We start from the raw sequence: 19,432 nt of genomic DNA on the forward strand, positions 1-19,432 counted from the left end.
TCTCTCTGTCAAATAAATAAAATCTTAAAAAAAAAAAAAGGCGGATAACATGCTGTGTTGATCTGTGATTGGGTAGCAGGCACTGGAAAATGTTGGAGCAGGAAGTAGATCAGTACAATCTCGCTGGATGGCAATTTGAAAAGACCCAGCATTTCTACTTCTGGGAATTTATTATAATACATACATGTGTGCAGAATGACCTATTTATAAGGATATTCATTACAGTGATGCTTATTGTAGTAGTGAAAGGACAGAAATAATCTCCATTCTGTCAATAGGAGACAGGCTCAGAAAAGCCACAAAAAGTACTGGACAGCTGTAAAAATGGAGGAAGCACTTTATGTGCTGACAGGTAACAAAACTCAAGATACATTGTTGAAGAAAAAAGTGAGGCTCAGAACAGTATGTAATGTTTGCTACCAATTGTGTTTGAAAAGAAGGTGGCGGGGCACCTGGGCACCCTCTCCCACTCCCTCTGCTTGTGTTTCCTCTCTCACTGTGTCTCTCTCTGTCAAATAAATAAATAAAATCTTTAAAAAAAACAAGAAAGAAAAGAAGGTGGGGTAGGGGGAATACATATACATATGTGTCCTTGCAAGAAAGAAAAGAAGGTGGGGTAGGGGGAATACATACACATATGTGTCCTTGCACATGCATAAAATATCTCTGGAAAGATACACAAGGGGTAGGAGGATGGTGGTCACTGAGGAGAACTCAGGGAGACTAGTTTCAAAAAATCTTGTTTTAAAATTATGACTGGAGCGCCTGGGTGGCTCAGTTGGTTAGGCATCCGACTTTTTTTTAAGATTTTATTTATTTGTCAGAGAGAGAGGGCACAAGCAGGGGCAGTGGCAGGCAGAGGGAGAAGCAGGCTCCCCACTGAGCAAGGAGCCCAATGTGAGATTCGATCCCAGAACCCTGGGATCATGACTGGAGCTGAAGGCAGACGCGCAACCGACTGAGCTACCCAGCCTTCCCTAGGCATTTGGCTCTTGATTTTGGCTCAGGTCAAGATCTTGGGATCCTGGGATTGAGCCCCGCATCAGGCTCCACATTCAGTGGGGAGTCTGTTTCTCCCTCTGCCCCACCCCCCACTCATGCTCTCTCTTGCTCACTCTCAAATAAAATCTTTTTTTTAAAGATTTTATTTATTTATTTGAGAGAGAGAATGAGAGAGAGCGAGCACATGAGAGGAGGGAGGGTCAGAGGAGCCCGATGCGGGACTCGATCCTGGGACTCCACGATCATGACCTGAGCCGAAGGCAGTCACTTAACCAACTGAGCCACCCAGGTGCCCTCAAATAAAATCTTTAAAAAAAATAAAATTGTGAGCTATTTGTTTATTTACCTTGCATCTTTTTTTTTCTTTTCAGAAATAAAACTTACTTGAATACTTTATCCAATCTCATTTTCTTCCCTTCCTCCCCAGAGGTAACCACTATTCCTAAATTTGGTGTTTATCTTCCTCCGGAATGTTTGAAACATAGTATATATTACAACATGTATATGTATTTATCCATACATATATATGTATCTGTAAACAATATGTCACGTTGTTTTTGCATGTTGGACTTTTCATCCTGCAGTGTGCTTTTTTTCACATAAAATTGTTTAAAATATTTACCTATGTTGATCCAAGTAGCTCTTATCCATTCATTAAACCACTCTTTAGTATTCCACTGCTTGAATATATCCCAGTTGATCCATTCCTTTGTTGGTGGGCATTTAGGTTATTTCCCAGTTTCCCAAATAGTGCTTCAATTCACATTCTTATATATGTCTCTTTATATGTTTGCGGGAAAGTTTCTCTAGGCCAGTAAGCAACAAACATACATTTTTTAAAAGATTTATTTATTTATTTTAGAGAGAGAGTATGAGCGGTGGAAGGGGCAGAGGGAGAGAGAGAATCTCAAGCAGATTCCCCATTGAGTGCAGAGCCTGATGCAGGGCTCGATCTCATGACCCTGAGATCATGACCTGATCTGAAACCAATAATCTGACGCCTAACTGACTACGCCACCCAGGCACCCAGCATCAGACATATTTTTGCCACATACTCTTAGCAGGAAAAATATTTCACTATGCATGTCTAATGTATGAATGTGTATTTATTTATGAATCACTATAACAAATTAGTATTCCATCATAAAACATCCAAAAGATAACTATAAAAGGGGGGATTAAAAAGTGAATAATGATGGTTAGCATTTTTTAGCAATAAAGTAATTTTTAATTTTAAAAAAATTGAAGAGGGAGAAAACTATAAAATACTCATGAAAGAAATTGAAGAAGACACAAAGAAATGGAAAAACGTTCCATGCTCATGGATTGGGAGAATCAACATTGTGAAGATGTCAATGCTACCTAGAGCAATCTACACATTCAATGCAATCCCCATCAAAATACCATCCACTTTTTTCAAAGAAATGGAACAAATAATCCTAAAATTTGTATGGAACCAGAAGAGACCCCGAATAGCCAGAGGAATACTGAAAAAGAAAAGCAAAGCTGGGGGCATCACAATTCCGGACTTCCAGCTCTATTACAAAGCTGTCATCATCAAGACAGTATGGTACTGGCACAAAAACAGACGCATAGATCAATGGAACAGAATCGAGAGCCCAGAAATGGACCCTCAACTCTATGGTCAACTTATTTTTGACAAAGCAGGAAAGAATGTCCAATGGCAAAAAGACAGTCTCTTCAACAAATGGTGTTGGGAAAATTGGACAGCCACATGCAGAAGAATGAAACTGGACCATTTCCTTACACCACACACAAAAATAGACTCCAAATGGTTGAAAGACCTAAACGTGAGACAGGAGTCCATCAAAATCCTAAAGGAGAACACAGGTAGCAACCTTTTCGACCTTAGCCGCAGCAACTTCTTCCTAGAAACATCGCCAAAGGCACGGGAAGCCAGGGCAAAAATGAACTATTGGGATTTCATCAAGATAAAAAGCTTTTGCACAGCAAAAGAAACAGTCCACAAAACCAAAAGACAACCGACAGAATGGGAGAAAATATTTGCAAACGACATATCAGATAAAGGGCTAGTATCCAAAATCTATAAAGAACTTATCAAACTCAACACCCAAAGAACAAATAATCCAATCAAGAAATGGGCAGAAGACATGAACAGACATTTCTCCAAAGAAGACATCCAAATGGCCAACAGGCACATGAAAAAGTGCTCAACATCACTCGGCATCAGGGAAATCCAAATCAAAACCTCAATGAGATACCACCTCACACCCGTCAGAATGGCTAAAATTAACAAGTCAGGGAACGACAGATGTTGGCGGGGATGTGGAGAAAGGGGAACCCTCCTACACTGTTGGTGGGAATGCAAGCTGGTGCAACCCCTCTGGAAAACAGTATGGAGGTTCCTCAAACAGTTGAAATTAGAGCTACCGTTCGATCCAGCAATTGCACTACTGGGTATTTACCACAAAGATACAAATGTAGGGACCCGAAGGGGTACGTGTACCCCAATGTTTATAGCAGCAATGTCCATAATAGCCAAACTGTGGAAAGAGCCAAGATGCCCATCGACAGATGAATGGATAAAGAAGATGTGGTATATATACACAATGGAGTATTATGCAGCCATCAAAAGGAATGAGATCTTGCCATTTGCAACGACGTGGATGGAACTGGAGGGTGTTATGCTGAGTGAAATAAGTCAATCAGAGAAAGACATGTATCACATGACCTCACTGATATGAGGAATTCTTAATCTCAGGAAACAAACTGAGTGTTACTGGAGTGGTTGGGGGTGGGAGGGATGGGATGGCTGGGTGATAGACATTGGGGAGGGTATGTGCTACGGTGAGCGCTGTGAATTGTGTAAGACTGTTGAATCACAGATCTGTACTTCTGAAACAAATAACGCAACATATTTTAAGAAAAAAGGAAAAGAAGAAGATAACAGGAGAGGAAGAAAAGGGGAGTATGTCAGAGGGGGAGACGAACCATGAGAGATGATGGACTCTGAAAAACAAACTGAGGGTTTAGAGGGTAGGGGGGTGGGGGGATGGGTTAGCCTGGTGATGGGTATTGAGGAGAGCACGTTCTGCATGGAGCACTGGGTGTTATGAACAAACAATGAATCATGGAACACTGCATCAAAAACTAATGATGTAATATATGGTGATTAACATAACAATAAAAAATTAAAAAAAAAATTGAAGAGGGGCACCTGGGTGGCTCAGTCAGTTGAATGTCTGACTCTTGATTTTGGCTCAGATCATGATCTCAGAATCATGGGACCGAACCCCACATCAGGCTCTTCGCTCAGTGCAGTCTTCTGGTCCCTCTCCCTCTGCTCCTCTCCTCACTTGCTCTCTCTCAAATAAATAAGTATAATCTTTTTTAAAAGGTGGAGTAAATAGGGGGGCCTGGCTGGCTTAGTTCTTAGAGCATCCAACTCTTGATCTCTGGGTGATGAGTGTGAGCCCCATTTTAGGCATAGGGATTACCAAAAAAAAAAAGTGAGGTAAATAATGTATTACAAATATCATACATATTCCAAAAATCCTTAGTGAAAATAAAGTGGTTGCATATGCTTCATTACTTTCCCCACATCTTTTTTTCTTTTTAATTATGGTAAAATGTACCTAACATAAAATTTACCATCTTAACCATTTTCAAGTGTACAGTTCAGTAGTGTTAAGGATTCATTCCTGGCAAGAATTTCTCTTTAACTTCAGTGATTTTTTTTCACCGGTTGGTCAGTTGCCTCCCTCTCAGCACTGGTTGGATTTTCACTGAGTGTTTGTACTTGAAGTATTCACTTGTGAGTAATCTCAGTCTTGCTTGTTCTAATAAATTTTTGTTAAATCCTTTGTCCACTTGGAAGGTTAGGAAAATTAAATCCACATTGCATAATCTGTAAATCCATCTATCCGGGCATATGTAAACTACATAGAATACTAAAAGACAAACATCACAGAGCTGAAAGAAAAAAACACAATACTCCTCCAAATATGAAGCTTCCTTTCGCCCTTCCCCAGATAACTCCCCTGCCTTACCACATAACCCAGGATGTCTGACAAGAGAGGCCCAGGGCGGGCACGAATGTCAGTTTGCTTATGAATGATTAGCAAAGCTTACTTGTTTTTATTCTTTTAGATAAAAAATTAATTTAGGGGCGCCTGGGTGGTTCAGTTGTTAAGCATCTGCCTTTGGCTCTGGTCATGGTCCCAGGGTCCTGGGATCGAGCCCTGCATCGGGCTCCCTGCTCAGCAGGAAGTCTGCTTCTCCCTCTCCCACTCCCCCTGCTTGTGTTCCCTCTCTTGCTGTCTCTGTCAAATAAATAAATAAAATCTTTTCAAAAAAATAAATAAAATAAAAAGCTGTAAAATTCAGCTAAAGTAACTAGAGGGAAATTGTATGACCTTAAATGAATATGCATGGTCTACAAACTTAGCCAGCCCGATGCCCCTTCCCTTGTATTTCGGCCTTAAATATTTTTTTCTGCCTTAAATATTTTGAGGTTATGTTGTTAGATTCATATGAATACTAGGTTACTTAGTTCCTGCTGAATTATTTCTCATCAAGCAATGACACCTATATCCCTAATAATTCTTTACCTCTTAAAATCAATTTTGTCAGATTTTAATATTGCTGTACTGGTTTTCCTTGTCCATGTTAACGTACACTGAGAGGCAGCACAGAGCAGTGTTAAGAGCATGGCATCTGAAGTCAGACTGCCTGGGTTCACACTCCAGCACTAACACTTTTTGGTGTGTGACTTCAAGTCAGTTATAATCTCAGTCTCCCCGTGTACAAAATGGGCGTAGTTAACTACCCACCTCGGAGGGGTTTTATGAGAATTAAAGTAATCACTATTTTTAAAGCATTTTGAGGGGCGCCTGGGTGGCTCAGTTGGTTAAGCGTCTGCCTTCAGCTCAGGTCATGATTCTGGAGTGATCCTGGACAGTCCCAGGATCGAGCCCCATGTCAGGCTCCCAGCTCAGCAGAGAATCTGCTTTTTCCTCTCCCTCTGCTCCTCCCCGATTGTGTTCACTCTCTTGCTCACTCTCTCTCTCTTTAAAATCTTTTTTAAAAAGCGCTTTGAATATCATAAATAAACACTACATAGGATTTATAAAATGAAGTAATTAAATATATATATCTGCATCCCTTTTCTGTGTCATTTTTTTAAGTATTTCTCTGGTTAAACACCATATAGCTGGTAGATACTGCAATGCTGCAGTAGATATTATATAAATCCTAGCACATATGTGTGAGTGTATCTGTAGAGTAACTCCTAGAAATGAGATTGCTGGGTGGAAAGATATGTACATTTGTAATTTTGCTAGATAGTGCCAAATTGCCTTACATAGGAGGCTGGTACAACCCCGATGTAGGGCAATTTGGCACTATCTAGCAAAATTGATCTTCGCCAGGCCGTTAAATGAAAAGCGACATTTCAGAGCAGATTTAATTTGCATTTCTCTTATTTTAAGTGAGGTTGAGTATACTTGAATGTTCTTTGTATTTCTTTTCCATGAATATTCTCTTACCCATTTTCAACTGGGTTGTTGTTCTTTTCTGTATTATTTGTACAAGTTTTTTTTTTAAGATTTTATTTATTTGTTTGACAGAGAGAGACACAGTGAGAGAGGGAACACAAGCAGGGGGAGTGGGAGAGGGAGAAGCAGGCTTCCTGCAGAGCAGGGAGCCCGATGCGGGGCTCAATCCCAGGACCCTGGGATCATGATCCGAGCCGAAGGCAGACGCTTAACGACCGAGCCACCCAGGTGCCCCATTGTACAAGTTTGTTTTTTTTTTTAGATATTGGAAAATCAGTCCTTCTTCTATGGTATGAGCTGATTTTTTTTTTTTTTTTTAATTCTAAGCACTTCCCCTCAGGAATGGAGAAAAATGGTGAGAAAGAAAATTTTGAATACTATCTCAAAACATTTTCTGCCAAGTAGTAAAAGCTACTTTTTCTGGTCACTGACTTCACATGTGCTAAACACATGTTTAAACCTCATTTTCTGGTAGATAATATTATCTTCATTTTACAAATGAAAAAACCGAAGATCAGAGAGATTCAGTCATTTGCTCATTTAACAAATATTTAGTAGGCACCCACTGGGTTCTTTACTTTGGGGATATATTAGTAAGTGAAACAGAAAAGGTCCTTTTTATGGGCTTGCATTCTTGCTGGGGAAATATAGACAACAAACCAGTATACAAATAAGATAATTTCTGATAGTGGTAAATGCTATGAAGAAAATAGGAAATAGGGTAGCTGCTGTTAGGTTGGGTGGTCTCCAAAGTCCTATCTGAAAATATGAGATTTGATCTGATGCCTAAAAGGAAAGAGAAGAGCTGGGAAATGGAACTGTTGGTATAAAGGCCCTAAGGCAGTAACAAGTTGGGCTCATTCAAGACACAGGGAAGTTTGGTCGGAGGAGCTAGCAGGGAAAGCCACGGGGTGGTTTTGAAAGGGAGGGTAATTTGATCCATAATGGGGGACCCCAAACAGCTTTTTTGTTGACATGTATATCAGTTGTCTATTGCTGTCTAACCCCAAAATGTAATGACTTACCTACCACCAATTACTGATTTTCACTGGGTTTCTGTGGTACTGGAATTTGGGAGCAACTTGCTTGGGCTTTTCTGTCTCCGTATCTCTTATGAGGTTGCAGTCTTCGGAAAGCTTGGCTAGGGCTGAACCATCTCCTTGCAAGATGGCTCAATCACATTAGTGGTTAAGTTGGTGCTGGCTGTTAGCAGGAAGACTCCATGCCTCTCCGTCTCCACAAGAGCCTCTCCACAGGCATACTTGAGAGTCCTCATGTCATGATTGCTGGCTTCTCCCACAGCAAGTGATCCAAGAAACAGCAATACAGATGTTGAAATGTTTTATAACCCAGCCTCAGAAATGGCGCATTGTTCTTTCCCCAATATTCTATTGGTACATAGCCCTATTTGATGTGGTCGTGACTGCCAGGAGATGTATGCCCTTGCAGGCCATCTTGGGAGACTGGCTACCACAATGTTTCAGCGGCTGATTTTATTTTATTTTTTAAAGATTTATTTATTTGAGAGAGTGAGAATGAGAGAGAGAGAGAGTACATGAGAGGGGAGAGGGTCAGAGGGAGAAGCAGGCTCCTCGCCGAGCAGGAAGCCCGATGCGGGACTCAATCCCAGGACTCCGGGACCATGACCTGGGCTGAAGGCAGTCGTTTAACCAACTGAGCCACCCAGGCGCCCTCAGCGGCTGATTTTAGGCAACAGGCTTGAACAGTGGAAACCTGAGTAAGGTAGAAGGGCCCACAGTGACCCCAACCCCCTGGCTAATACAGACAGGCCCAGGGGACCCACCTCAAACTATCCGTAGGCCCTAACTAACAAATGGGCTACTTACAACCGGGCACAGGTACCAAAAAATGGAAAATTCCGTATGTTCCCATACCTGCTCACCTTCCCTCTTGAAAAACAGCCCCCACCCATAGCAGGCCATCTCTCCTTTGTGGCCTGCCCGCTGCTCACTTGGGGTGTATTCGATAAATTTCTATCTCCTTTGTTCTGCCTCACATGAATGCTGTCACTGCCCGCGCCACTGGCTTCCACCTGATTGAGTCACCCCACATTTGGGGACCCCCATCCAATAGGGACAGACACCACAAATGTGGGTATTTTTAAATTTAAGTTTATAAATGTAAAAGTATTTTATATATTTGTATATATATTTAGAAAATAAAATATGTGATATTTACATTAGAAATTAAAGCTTAAAAATATTGTTCATCGGGGCACCTAGGTGGTTCAGTCAGTTGGGCATCCAACTCCTGGTTTCAGCACAGGTCATGATCTCAGGGTCCTGAGATCGAGCCCCAAATCCAGATCCATGCTCCCCAGGGAGTCTACCTAAAGATTCTACCCCTCTGCCCGCCCCCAACCACATGCGCGCATTCATGTGTGCAACTGCTTGCACTCTCTCTCAAATGAATAAATAAATCTTTTTTTAAAAATGTATATTGTTGGGACGCCTGGGTGGCTCAGTCAGTTAAGCATCTGACTCTTGGTTTCAGCTCAGGTCATGATCTCAGGGTCTTGGGATTGAGCCCTGAGTCTGGCTCCCTGCTCAGCAGGGAGTCTGCTTGCCTCACTCTCCCTCTGCCCCCCCCCCTTCACGGGCTCTCTCTCTCTCAAATGAATAAATAAAAATTTTTGTCTTGAGCAACTGAGTGGATTGTATGACATGTACTGAGATGGAGAATAGGTGGGTTTTTTGAGGGGTGGGTGAGTGAAACAAATGTTCTGTTTTGAACATATTAAGCCTGAGGTGCCCGTTAGACATCCAAATAGAAATGTTCAGTAGTCATTTGAGTATATAAGTCTGGAGATCAAGGGAGAGGTCAGAGCTTGAGATAGAAATTCTGCAGGCATTAACATAGAGCTATAGTAAAGCCAAGGAGCTGAATGAGATCTCCTAGTGAGAAAGTGTTAATATGGAAGAGAAGAGGGCTAAGGGCTAAAAGCCTCGGCATGCTGCAACATTTATGGGTGAAACAATGGCTTTGGATCCAGCAAAGGAGATTGAGGAACCATTGAGGGAAGGTGAAAACTGGTAGAAATAGAAGCAGAATGAAGAAATTGGCTCAAGAAGTAGGGAAGAGTCTGTTGCAATGTTCTAGAAGTCAGATAGGCTGAGTATAGCAAAATGACCGTAGGATTGGGAACATGGAAGTTAGAGCTGACCTGGACAGGTCCAGTTTTAGTGGAGAGGTGAGGATCAATGGCTAATTACATGAGTTGGGGAAAAGATGGGAAGTGAAGAATGGAGCACCTCTTTTGAGAAATTATTTTGTTGGGTGGGTAACAAAGACGTGAAGATGAAATAATGTGTACGTGAATTTTTCTTTTTCTTTTTTTTTTTTTTGGTAAATTGTCAATGCTCTATAAGTGATAGGCTTGTTTTGTTATTTATTATCTAACTCCCAGGAATTTCCAACCTGCTCAGTGTGAAGAATCACTAAGACTAGGCTACCACTAGTCCCCAACTTCCCGTCTATTAAGGCGCAGGGTATCTCCACCCAATGACAAGCCAAGAAATGAAGAGACGGATGGAGAAAGCGGAAATAAAAAGGAAGGGGTAAAGAAAGATTTGCTGAGTTAACATTGACCTCGCAGGGCCACCGTAGGGCAGACCCTCAAAGCTATTACGCTCTTTTAGGGGGCGGAGCCGACAGGAAATTTAAACCGAAGCCGCGGCCGAGGGCGCCTGGAGACTGATAATGTACTCGTGGAGTTTCCGTCGGCGCTCGGACGTCTGAAATCGCTCATGGAGCCCGCGAATATAACGCGGAGGCCTTGAGGAAGGAGTACGGAGGCCGAGAAGGAGCCGAGAACTTGAGGAGGGAGCCAGGCAAGGGTACGGATGCCGGGAAGGGGAAGATGGGGTAAGAAGGTAGGCGGAAGGGGTCGTGAGAGTGTAGAGAGGCTAAGGGCTGGGGAAGGTGCGCGAGAACTGGGGAGCAGATAGGTGCAGGAGCTGAGGAGGGTAGAGGGGCCGGGAAGGGCTCCCAGGAATTGAGGAGGCCGAGGTCTCAAGGGGGTGGAGGGACTGAGGGGACAAGAACCTGGAGGGGGGCACGGGAATTGAAATGTACAAGGGTGGCCAAGAAGCCGTGGAAGTTGAGGGCGCAGAGTCCTAGTGGGGGCTGTGGGACCGAGGGACAAGAACCTTGAAGGAGGCGCGGGAGGTGAGATGGGATGTGGATTGGGATGGAGTTGAGGCTGGCTGTACCCGGGAGCCGCGCGGGGGATCGTGCGGGAATTGGGAGGCGGGGGGGGGAGGGGATGATAGAAGGTCGAAGGCTAATGAAGGTGGTCCTGCTGTTTTGTCCTTTCTCAGGCGACGGCAGATTCTCTGAGCTGCAGAGTTCTATGGCGGAGAGTAGGCTCCGGGCTTCGGACCTAGGTAGGTAACAGGTCAGAACTAGGGATGCGAGGTCGAAGTTGCTACTCCTGCACCAGAGTCACTTGGGATGGAAAGGTCGAGAAATGTTAGCGCTATTGGGGTTTTCTAATTTCTTAGTGGTTTTGAGTGTGTGTATATGGTGGGATGTCATGAAATCATTTAGGAATTCATGTTAAATGTCAAATAAGAGCTTTCAGTCTGATATTATGAACAAGATTAGCAGATGGGGAGTCAGGATAGAGTACCTTATTAAGCCCACATTCATGGCTATTTTTACCATAAACTCACCGAAATAGATAAGTATTTCAGCACATGCTGACTTCCCTCAATATTCCCCCTCCCACTTCTTCTTTTTTTCTTTAAGATTTTATTCATTTACTTGACAGAGAGAGAGATAGAGAAAGGGAACACAAGCAGGGGGAGTGGGAGAGGGAGAGGCAGGCTTCCCGCTGAGCAGGGAGCCCGATGCGGGGCTCGATCCCAGGACCCTGGGATCATGACCTGAGCCGAAGGCAGACGCCTAATGACTGAGCCACCCAGGCGCCCCTCTCCTCCTCCCACTTCTTTCAGTATCTTCTAGTTTTAGTTTTGGATTGTTACAGATAACAGGCTTTGGTTGTTGCCTTTGAACCGGTAATACACTTTACTAGGTTACCTACTCTTCCTTTGCTGGAGAACTTTTCTCCAAGAATGTTTTCAAAAGGGGACTTTATGGGATAAACTTTCTGAGGCTTGTATGCCTGAGAATATCTTGATTTCACCGTTGTGTTAAAATTCTTGAGTCAAAGTTCTTTTCCTTCAGCACAGTGAAAAATGGTATTTTCTTCCTGCAAAAAGTAGAGCCTGTTGATAATTGATGTTGGTCTGATTCTTGTTCCTTTGTAAGTGACCTGCTTTTTTCATTAGAACATTTTAGATGATTCTCTTTATATTTGTTCTTAAAATTCACTGTAGTATGACTATGTGAATTTTAGAGGGTTTAATTTATTTATTACAGTTTTACGGTTACATAATTTTAAAAGGAGGCCAGGTCTCCCCTGGCCTCTCTCTCTCTCACACACCTAGAGTTGGAGTTGTTCCTCCTGATTGCCACTCCCGAGGGTGCCACTGTTTACAGTTGTTTTCACTATTTCTTCTAGTATTTACCTACTTATTTCTAAATAGCATGCTCATACTGCTTTTGTTGTTTTCAACTTAAGTTATATCTATTGACTTCCTAGCATGGAAAATATTTTTTCTGTTTCCCCACTTAAAACCTGCAGCACGCGCGCGCGCGCGCACACACACACACAATTTTCCTCCTCTTCTCTCCTCCCAGTGTATATGAAGTTTTGGTTTGTTTTTTTTTTTTTAAGTAGGCTCTACGCCCAGAGTAGAGCCCAACATGGGCCCAAACTCATGGCCCTCAGATAGACCTGGGCTGAGATCAACCCACTGAGCCACCCCAGCGCCCCTATATTAGTCATTTTTGATTGGTCATTTATTTATTTGCATTATCATTATTATGGTTATTTACAGATGACCCATGTAGCAAAGTAGGAAATATGCTTCATTTTCTATGAATGATCACCAATTCATGTCCATATTCTACCAGAATTATAAACCTTCCCTCAATACCTTCAAGCTCATCAAAGAATCCATCAGTTTCTTCTTTGTCTGGAAGACATACCTTCTGAAACCATTTGTCCTAGTCTTCAGTGTGGTCCAGCTATGTGTAGGCTTGTTGCACTGATTTCATCCTAGAATCTCCCTTCATCATTCTATGGATTTCCCTTTGCTTTTTTCCTGGGTAGGATCCCCTACATTCCAAATTCCTATTTTCTTCTCTCTTCATTTACTTCCTCATTTTGGTAGAGCACAACTTCTAATATAGCTTCCTGAGAAAGGGTACATGACAGATAAATTTTTCAAGACCTCCAGGTCTGATAATTCTTTACTTTTTTTTTTTTTAGATTTTATTTATTTGAGAGAGGGAGAGAGAGCATGAGTGGTGGGGGGTGGGGGGGGCAGGGGCAGAGGGAGAAGAAGAAGCAGGCTCCCTGCTGACCAGTGACCAGGGAGCCTGATGTGTGGCTCGATCCCAGGACCCTGAGATCTTGACCTGAGCTGAAGGCAAACACTTAACCCACTGAGCCACCCAGGCGCCCTGACAATTCTTTATTCTACTTTACATTTGAATGATAGTTCAGCTAAAGATCATTTTTCCCCAGAATTTTGAAGACATATTCCACTTTTATTAAGTGTACAAATCGTTTTGTTTTAATTTTTAATTCCAATATAATTAACATCCAGTGTTATATTAGTTTCAAATGTACAATATAGTGTACAATATAGTGATTCAACCACTTTCCACTTCTTGTAGCTTCCAGTATACTATGGCAAAGTCTGATGCTGTAAATATTTCTACCTTCCTCCTGAACACAATAAGCACCTAGACTGGCCTGTCTCTGAACCACCCCTGCCCCCATCTAGCAACAATATGATTATTGTCTGTCTTTTTTTTTTTACTTCCAAATTAGTCATTGTTATTGTTGTTTTATACAGTCAGTGATTGTTTAGATTTATACATATTTTTGCCAAATTTTTGACATTTCAGTCCTTCTGGGTCTAGCTTCCTTCATCCCAAAGTACACCTCTGCGAAGTCCTTTAGTAGGAAGTGGTTGGGGATAAATGGGTTTTCTTTGTTTGAAAAATGCCTTCAGTGTTCTTTGTTGAAAAATGGGTGGCTTAGTCGGTTAAGCATTAGATTCTTGACTCTTGGTTTCAGCTGAGGTCATGATCTCATGATTGTGGGATTGAGCCCAGTGTCTGGCTCCATGCTGTGTATGGATCCTGCTTAGGATTCACTCCCTCTCCCTGGATCCCTCCCCTGCCCTCAAAAAAAAAGGAAAAAAAGAAAGAAAGATGCCTTTATTTTGCCCTTGCTCTTGAATAATTGTTCAGTCAGATATAAAATTCTAAGTTGACATTTATTTTAAATACTGATTTTAGTGAAATAAAGCATTTAATAATTTAAGTAATTATTTTGTAGTCTATATCTGATCATTCTATTTGAAGTTCCTGGGGATCTAATTTTGCTGTCTCTTATTTCTAATGATTCTGACCCACAGTGGTTTGTTTCCTTCATGTGTTTTATAATGTCGGAGGGTGAGTTAATGTTTGATGATGCTATTTCTGAGGAAATTCTTGGAACCCTGAGCTAAGCTGTCAACCTCTAGAATTGCTTTGCATTTGGTTATTTAAAGTATGCCAAAGATGTTATGAGCTGGAATTATTTTTTACTTTAATTTCTGTGATGGTGGTGGTAATGGGTTCTTAGACCACATAAGTAATGTGAATTTGAATTCCAAATTCTTGGGAGGCCTATGGTTATGAGTTCTCAGAGAAGACTTTTGTCATGCAGAGCCCAGGCTAATATAGACAGTATTCCCCTTTTGTCTCTTTCAGTGGGTAGATTATTTTCTGATTTACCTTTTCTCCTAGATTCATGCAGGATTTCTCAATTCTAACTCCCCCCTTTAGGCAGGTATAAAACCTTATCTCCTGGGCCCATCTGACTCATCAATCCCAAACCCTTTTCTTTTAAGCCCACAGACTCCCTCAGGGCAGTCAGCATTAGCTTTCACCACTGTGGTTCTGTTTTCTCATCATTCAGGACATTTGTGGAGTCCTCTTATTTATTTATTTTGTGAACTTAGCAGTTAGATGGGTTTGGTGTTTATATTTTAGCCAGTATTTTTAGATATTTTGTATTAGGAAGGCTTTTAAGTTACTGGTCTCCCATATGGCCTGAAATGAAGCCAAAATCCTCTTTCTCCTTAATGTCCTGAAATTTCTTGACAGTGTGCCCTGATGTGGGACTTTTTTCATTCGTGGAGCTGGCACTTGGTGGAGACTTTCAATCTGGAAACTCATTTTCTTTCGTCCCGGAAGTTGTTAGCGTTATTTCTGTAAGATTCATCCCCTCCATTTTCTTTCTTTTCTATTTCTGGAACTTTGTATTGTTCAGATATTGGATCTTATGGACTGATTCTTTGGTTTTCCTGTCTTTCTCTCCCACTTTCCACCTGTTTGTCTTTTGTTCTCTTCTCTGGAGGATTTCTTCAACTTAACTTCCAATCATTATATGAAATTTATTTCTCTAAGATTTCTCAGTTCCTAAAAGGTTTTTCTTCTTTGTGGTTTCCTTTTTTATAGTTGTCTATGTGTTTATGGAAGGCAGTGCATTCCTTTATCTCTCTGAAATATTTGTGGTATTTCTTTGTTCTGTTTTCTTCTGCTTTCCTGTATTGTCTCTGTTTCCTCTAAGGTCTTTTTTCCATTTGTTTGGTAGTCAGATTTCTTGTTAAAAGCTTTCATTTTTCTTCTTCTTTTTTTTAAGATTTTATTTATTTGACAGAGAGGGAACACAAGCAGGGGAAGTGGGAGAGGGAGAAGCAGGCTTCCCGCTGAGCAGGGAGCCCGATGTGGGGCTCGATCCCAGGACCCTAGGATCATGACCTGAGCCGAAGGCAAGGCAAACGCTTAACTGACTGAGCCACCCAGGCGCCCCATCTTCTTCTTTTTTAGAAGCTTTCTTTAAATATCTGATGATCTTTGATTACCCATTTATATTTAAAAGCAAGGCAGTAAAATGCCAATTGGAAGGGGTTGTCAGCGGTAGACTTGATTGTAGGTAATCAGGCTGGAACCTGGCAATTTTGACGGGTGTCTTATAGCTCAGGCTCCCATAACAAAACATCATAGACTGAGCGGCTTAAACAACAGACATTTATTTCTCCTATTACTGGAGACTGGTGGTCCAAGGTGCCAGTAGATTCAGTTCTTGGTGAGGGCTCTCTTCCTGCCTTGCACATGGCTACCATCTCGCTATGTGTTCACATGACCTCTTCTTTATGTACTCATGGATGGAGAGAGTGAAAGCTCTGGTCTCTCTTCTTATAAGGACACCAGCCCCCTTAGCGCTGGGCCGGGGGGGGGACACTCTACCTCATGATCTCACCTAAACCTAACTACCTTCCAAGGGCCACATCTCCTACTACTATCACACTGGGGGTTATAAGTATTGGTGGTCAGCATTCTGGGAGCTCCATAGGGGAAGAGGTTTACAGGTCTCATGGTTCAGTATGTAGATATCCTCTTAATCTTCTGTGTTTTCACTGGGGCTTATCCCTGCTCTCACCTGTGCCCCATTTCCTCTAGTCCAGGGAACTTTTATACTCAGCGCTATTGACATTTAGGGTCAGATAATTCTGTTGTAGGGGGTTATCCTGTGCCCTGTAAGATGTGAAGCTGCATTCCTGGCTTCTACTGGCTAGAAGCACACCCCCACCCACTTGTGACCACCAAAAATGTTTCCACCAAAATCTCCCCCGGCGAAGAACCTTTGCTGGAGTCTGCTGCTGGGGTGGGAGAGGGTTCTGGGTGCCCTGCTATCCGTTCCTTGTAAAGGCTTTCTGATAGCCTCTTTCTCAGCCCCTGTCTTCTTCTTTTTTTTTTTTAAGATTTTTTTTTTTTTATTCCATTTATTTGACAGAGAGAGAAACAGCGAGAGAGGGAACACAAGCAGGGGGAGTGGGAGAGGGAGAAGCAGGCTTCCCGCCGAGCAGGGAGTCCGGTGCGGGGCTCGATCCCAGGACCCTGGGACCATGACCTGAGCCGAAGGCAGACACTTAATGACTGAGCCCCCCAGGTGCCCCTCTCAGCCAGTCTTGCACTCTAGCCTTCTCTCTCTGGTCCCTCCAGGTGCGGGCCTTTCAGCTCCAGCTTGCTTCTTGCTGGCTTCAGATGCCACTTTCTCTGGCTCCTGCCTGCTTTCCACTCACCCATGTGCTTTCCAGCTTCCACAATTCAGTGGCCTCCCTCTTGCCTATTGTCATCTTCTTGCCAGTGTCTTTGTCCATTTTTATTCTTTCTCTGTCGTTTTAGCGGCATTTGGGGAGAGAACAGAAGTTCTTGTATTCACCCTCCACATGCATTCAGAAACCCGCACCATTATTTCTTCAAATATTTTCTTCTCTGTATTCTTTTTTTCTTTCCCTTTGCAGCCCCTCTGTGATGTTGCTCCCATTGCTGTTTCTGTCCTCTGCCTTAATGTCTCGCTTGTCCACTGCTTTATCTCTTCCTGATGCCTTCTGGAAGCGTTCCTTCACCTGAGCCTCCAACTCACACTATGTTGCAAGATTTAACTCACCTATTGAGGGTTTGGGTTTTTTCTTTTTCATTCTTCACTTTAAAATAATTTCAGACTGGGGCGTCTGGGTGGCTCAGTGGGTTGAGCGTCTGACTCTTGGTTTCGGCTCAGGTCATGATTTCAGGGTCATAAGATCGAGCCCCACATCAGGCCCCACACTTACTGGGGAGCCTGCTTGAGATTCTCTCCTGCCACCACCCCGCTCACTCTCCCTTTCTCAAATAAATAAATATTTAATAATAATAATAATAATAATAATTTCAGACTTAACACAAACATTTCAAAAACAGTCAAGGGGTTCAGGGATGGTGGGACAGAGGGAGAGTGAATCTTAAGCAGGCTCCATGTCCAGCCAGTTTTGGGGCTCCATGTCACAACCCCAAGGTCATGACCTGAGCCGAAGTCAAGAGTAGGATGCTTAACCTAACTGCACCACCCAAATGCCCCACCCTTTTTTTAAATTAATGTATTTTTTATTTTAAGTAGGCACATGCCCAACATGGGGCTTGAATTCATGACCTTGAGATCAAGAGCTGCACTGTCCACCAACTGAGCCAGCTGGTGCCCCTCATTGCTCATTTTTAGTTGGATTATTTATCTTTTTATTATATGAGGGTTTTTTTAAGTATTGTATTTTTCATGTCATTTATCTCCAATTCTTTACCTGCTGTTCCTGTTTTATATTTCCAGTATTCTCCCTTTTTTTTTTACTATGTTATGTTAGTCACCATTCATTATATCTTTAGTTTGTGATGTAGTGTTCCATGATTCATTGTTTGCGTATAACACCCAGTGCTCCATGCAAGACGTGCCCTCCTTAATACCCATCACCGGGCTAACCCATCCCCCCACCCTCCAGTATTCTCCCTTTTTTGAGGTGATTTATTATACTTTAAAATTCTTTTCTCTGGGGGCGCCTGGGTGGCTCAGTTGGTTAAGCGACTGCCTTTGGCTCAGGTCATGATCCTGGAGTCCCGGGATCGAGTCCCGCATCGGGCTCCCTGCTCAGCAGGGAGTCTGCTTCTCCCTCTGACCCTCTTCCTTCTCGTGCTTTCTATCTCTCATTCTCTCTCTCTCTCAAATAAATAAATAAAATCTTTAAAAAATAAAAAATAAAAAAATAAAATTCTTTTCTCTGTCTGATCCATTACTTATGACAGATAACCTGTACCAGAGAAAACATCTTTTATAGTACTTGCTTTCTTTAGTTGCCTCATATTTCCTTATAAGCCCATGTCCCCTGGAGACAGCCACTCCGATGGGTAACGTACTTCTGGGACGCAGATGCAAAAGCCTCGACCCTGTCATCTGCCCTTCCACTGAGTGTTGGGACTGAGGGTGGGACAGTAGAGAAAAACGACCCCTAGGCGGAGAGCCCCTGGTTCCAACATGGGCTCAGTCACTCCCTGTTTGCAGCAAGTCTGTGCCCTTCCAGTTCACACACCGTGCCTTGTGCTATTCGTTGTCAAGAGCTGTCTCCTTGAGTTGTAATTACCTAACTCACCAGACGGATAGAGGGTCGGCAGGGAGGTTCATTCAGATGCCAGCCAGCTCACGGTCCCCTTCTCCTACACATGTGCGTATTCACCCTGAGCTGGGCTCAGGCACTGCCCCAATGTGACCCATACAGCATAAGTAGAAAGCACCCCCCAGTCTGTCATCCTGGCACCCTTCTGCTCCGGGCTTGCTGCCCCCGGCCCCCAGTGTCCAGGTCTGGCATCCGTCTCACCTCTCCTCACTTCCATGGCTTCCCTAGGATTCGTTTCTGTGGAGAAAGTCTGGGCCTTGTGTGTTTATCATCTTGTTTAGGAGTCTAAAGGACTAGTTCTGAGAGAGCTCTCTATATAAGTATGGAATTAGGTTGTACACCTGAAACTAGTAACAGTGTTGTCTGTTATTTATACTTCAGTAAAAAAAGAAAGAAAAGAAAAGCCAGCCTTCTGGAGAAGTTGGCACTGGGGAGGGATCCAGAATGGCTACAGTTAGAATAATGCCCCAGGCTGACATTCAGCGGGTATTCCTCGTATGGCTAAATCAGATATTTCTGGCCAGTCTCCATACAGAGTGATTGGTGCAGGTTAAGTATTTGAATATCCCCCCCAATACCATTACCTGACACAATTTGCAGTATTTGATTTACTCCGTATGGACTGTCCAAGGGAGATGGGTACTAATTGTTATCGCTATTTCAGAAGTGAAGAGAGAGAGATTTGGAGACACTAAGAGAGATTGTGATTTGCCCAGTGTTACACAGCTAGTAAGGAGCAGAGGCAGGGACTCACCACAGAAGTCT

General features: G+C 42.8%; 1 protein-coding gene across 4 annotated transcripts in view; it reads left to right on the top strand.

The window, feature by feature from the left end:
• The first annotated feature begins 10,214 nt into the window (after positions 1-10,214).
• Positions 10,215-19,432, top strand: part of DBF4B (DBF4B-CDC7 kinase regulatory subunit) — a 31,529-nt gene continuing 22,311 nt past the window's right edge. For 2 of the 4 annotated variants that reach the window (XM_073889128.1, XM_073889132.1), the window contains exons 1-2: positions 10,396-10,424; positions 10,880-10,945. In XM_073889128.1, coding sequence (XP_073745229.1) covers positions 10,403-10,424; positions 10,880-10,945 — 88 coding nt within the window. In that variant the 5' untranslated portion in view covers positions 10,396-10,402. Of the gene's footprint in view, positions 10,425-10,617; positions 10,728-10,879; positions 10,946-19,432 lie in introns of those variants that run through there. The other 2 variants (XM_073889129.1, XM_073889131.1) reach the window with 2 other exon arrangements.

This window comes from Callorhinus ursinus, unplaced genomic scaffold (genome assembly GCF_003265705.2).
Source record: "Callorhinus ursinus isolate GAN/ISIS: 27379988/994484 unplaced genomic scaffold, GSC_fseal_2.0 scaffold102, whole genome shotgun sequence".
Taxonomy (NCBI): Eukaryota; Metazoa; Chordata; class Mammalia; order Carnivora; family Otariidae; genus Callorhinus; species Callorhinus ursinus.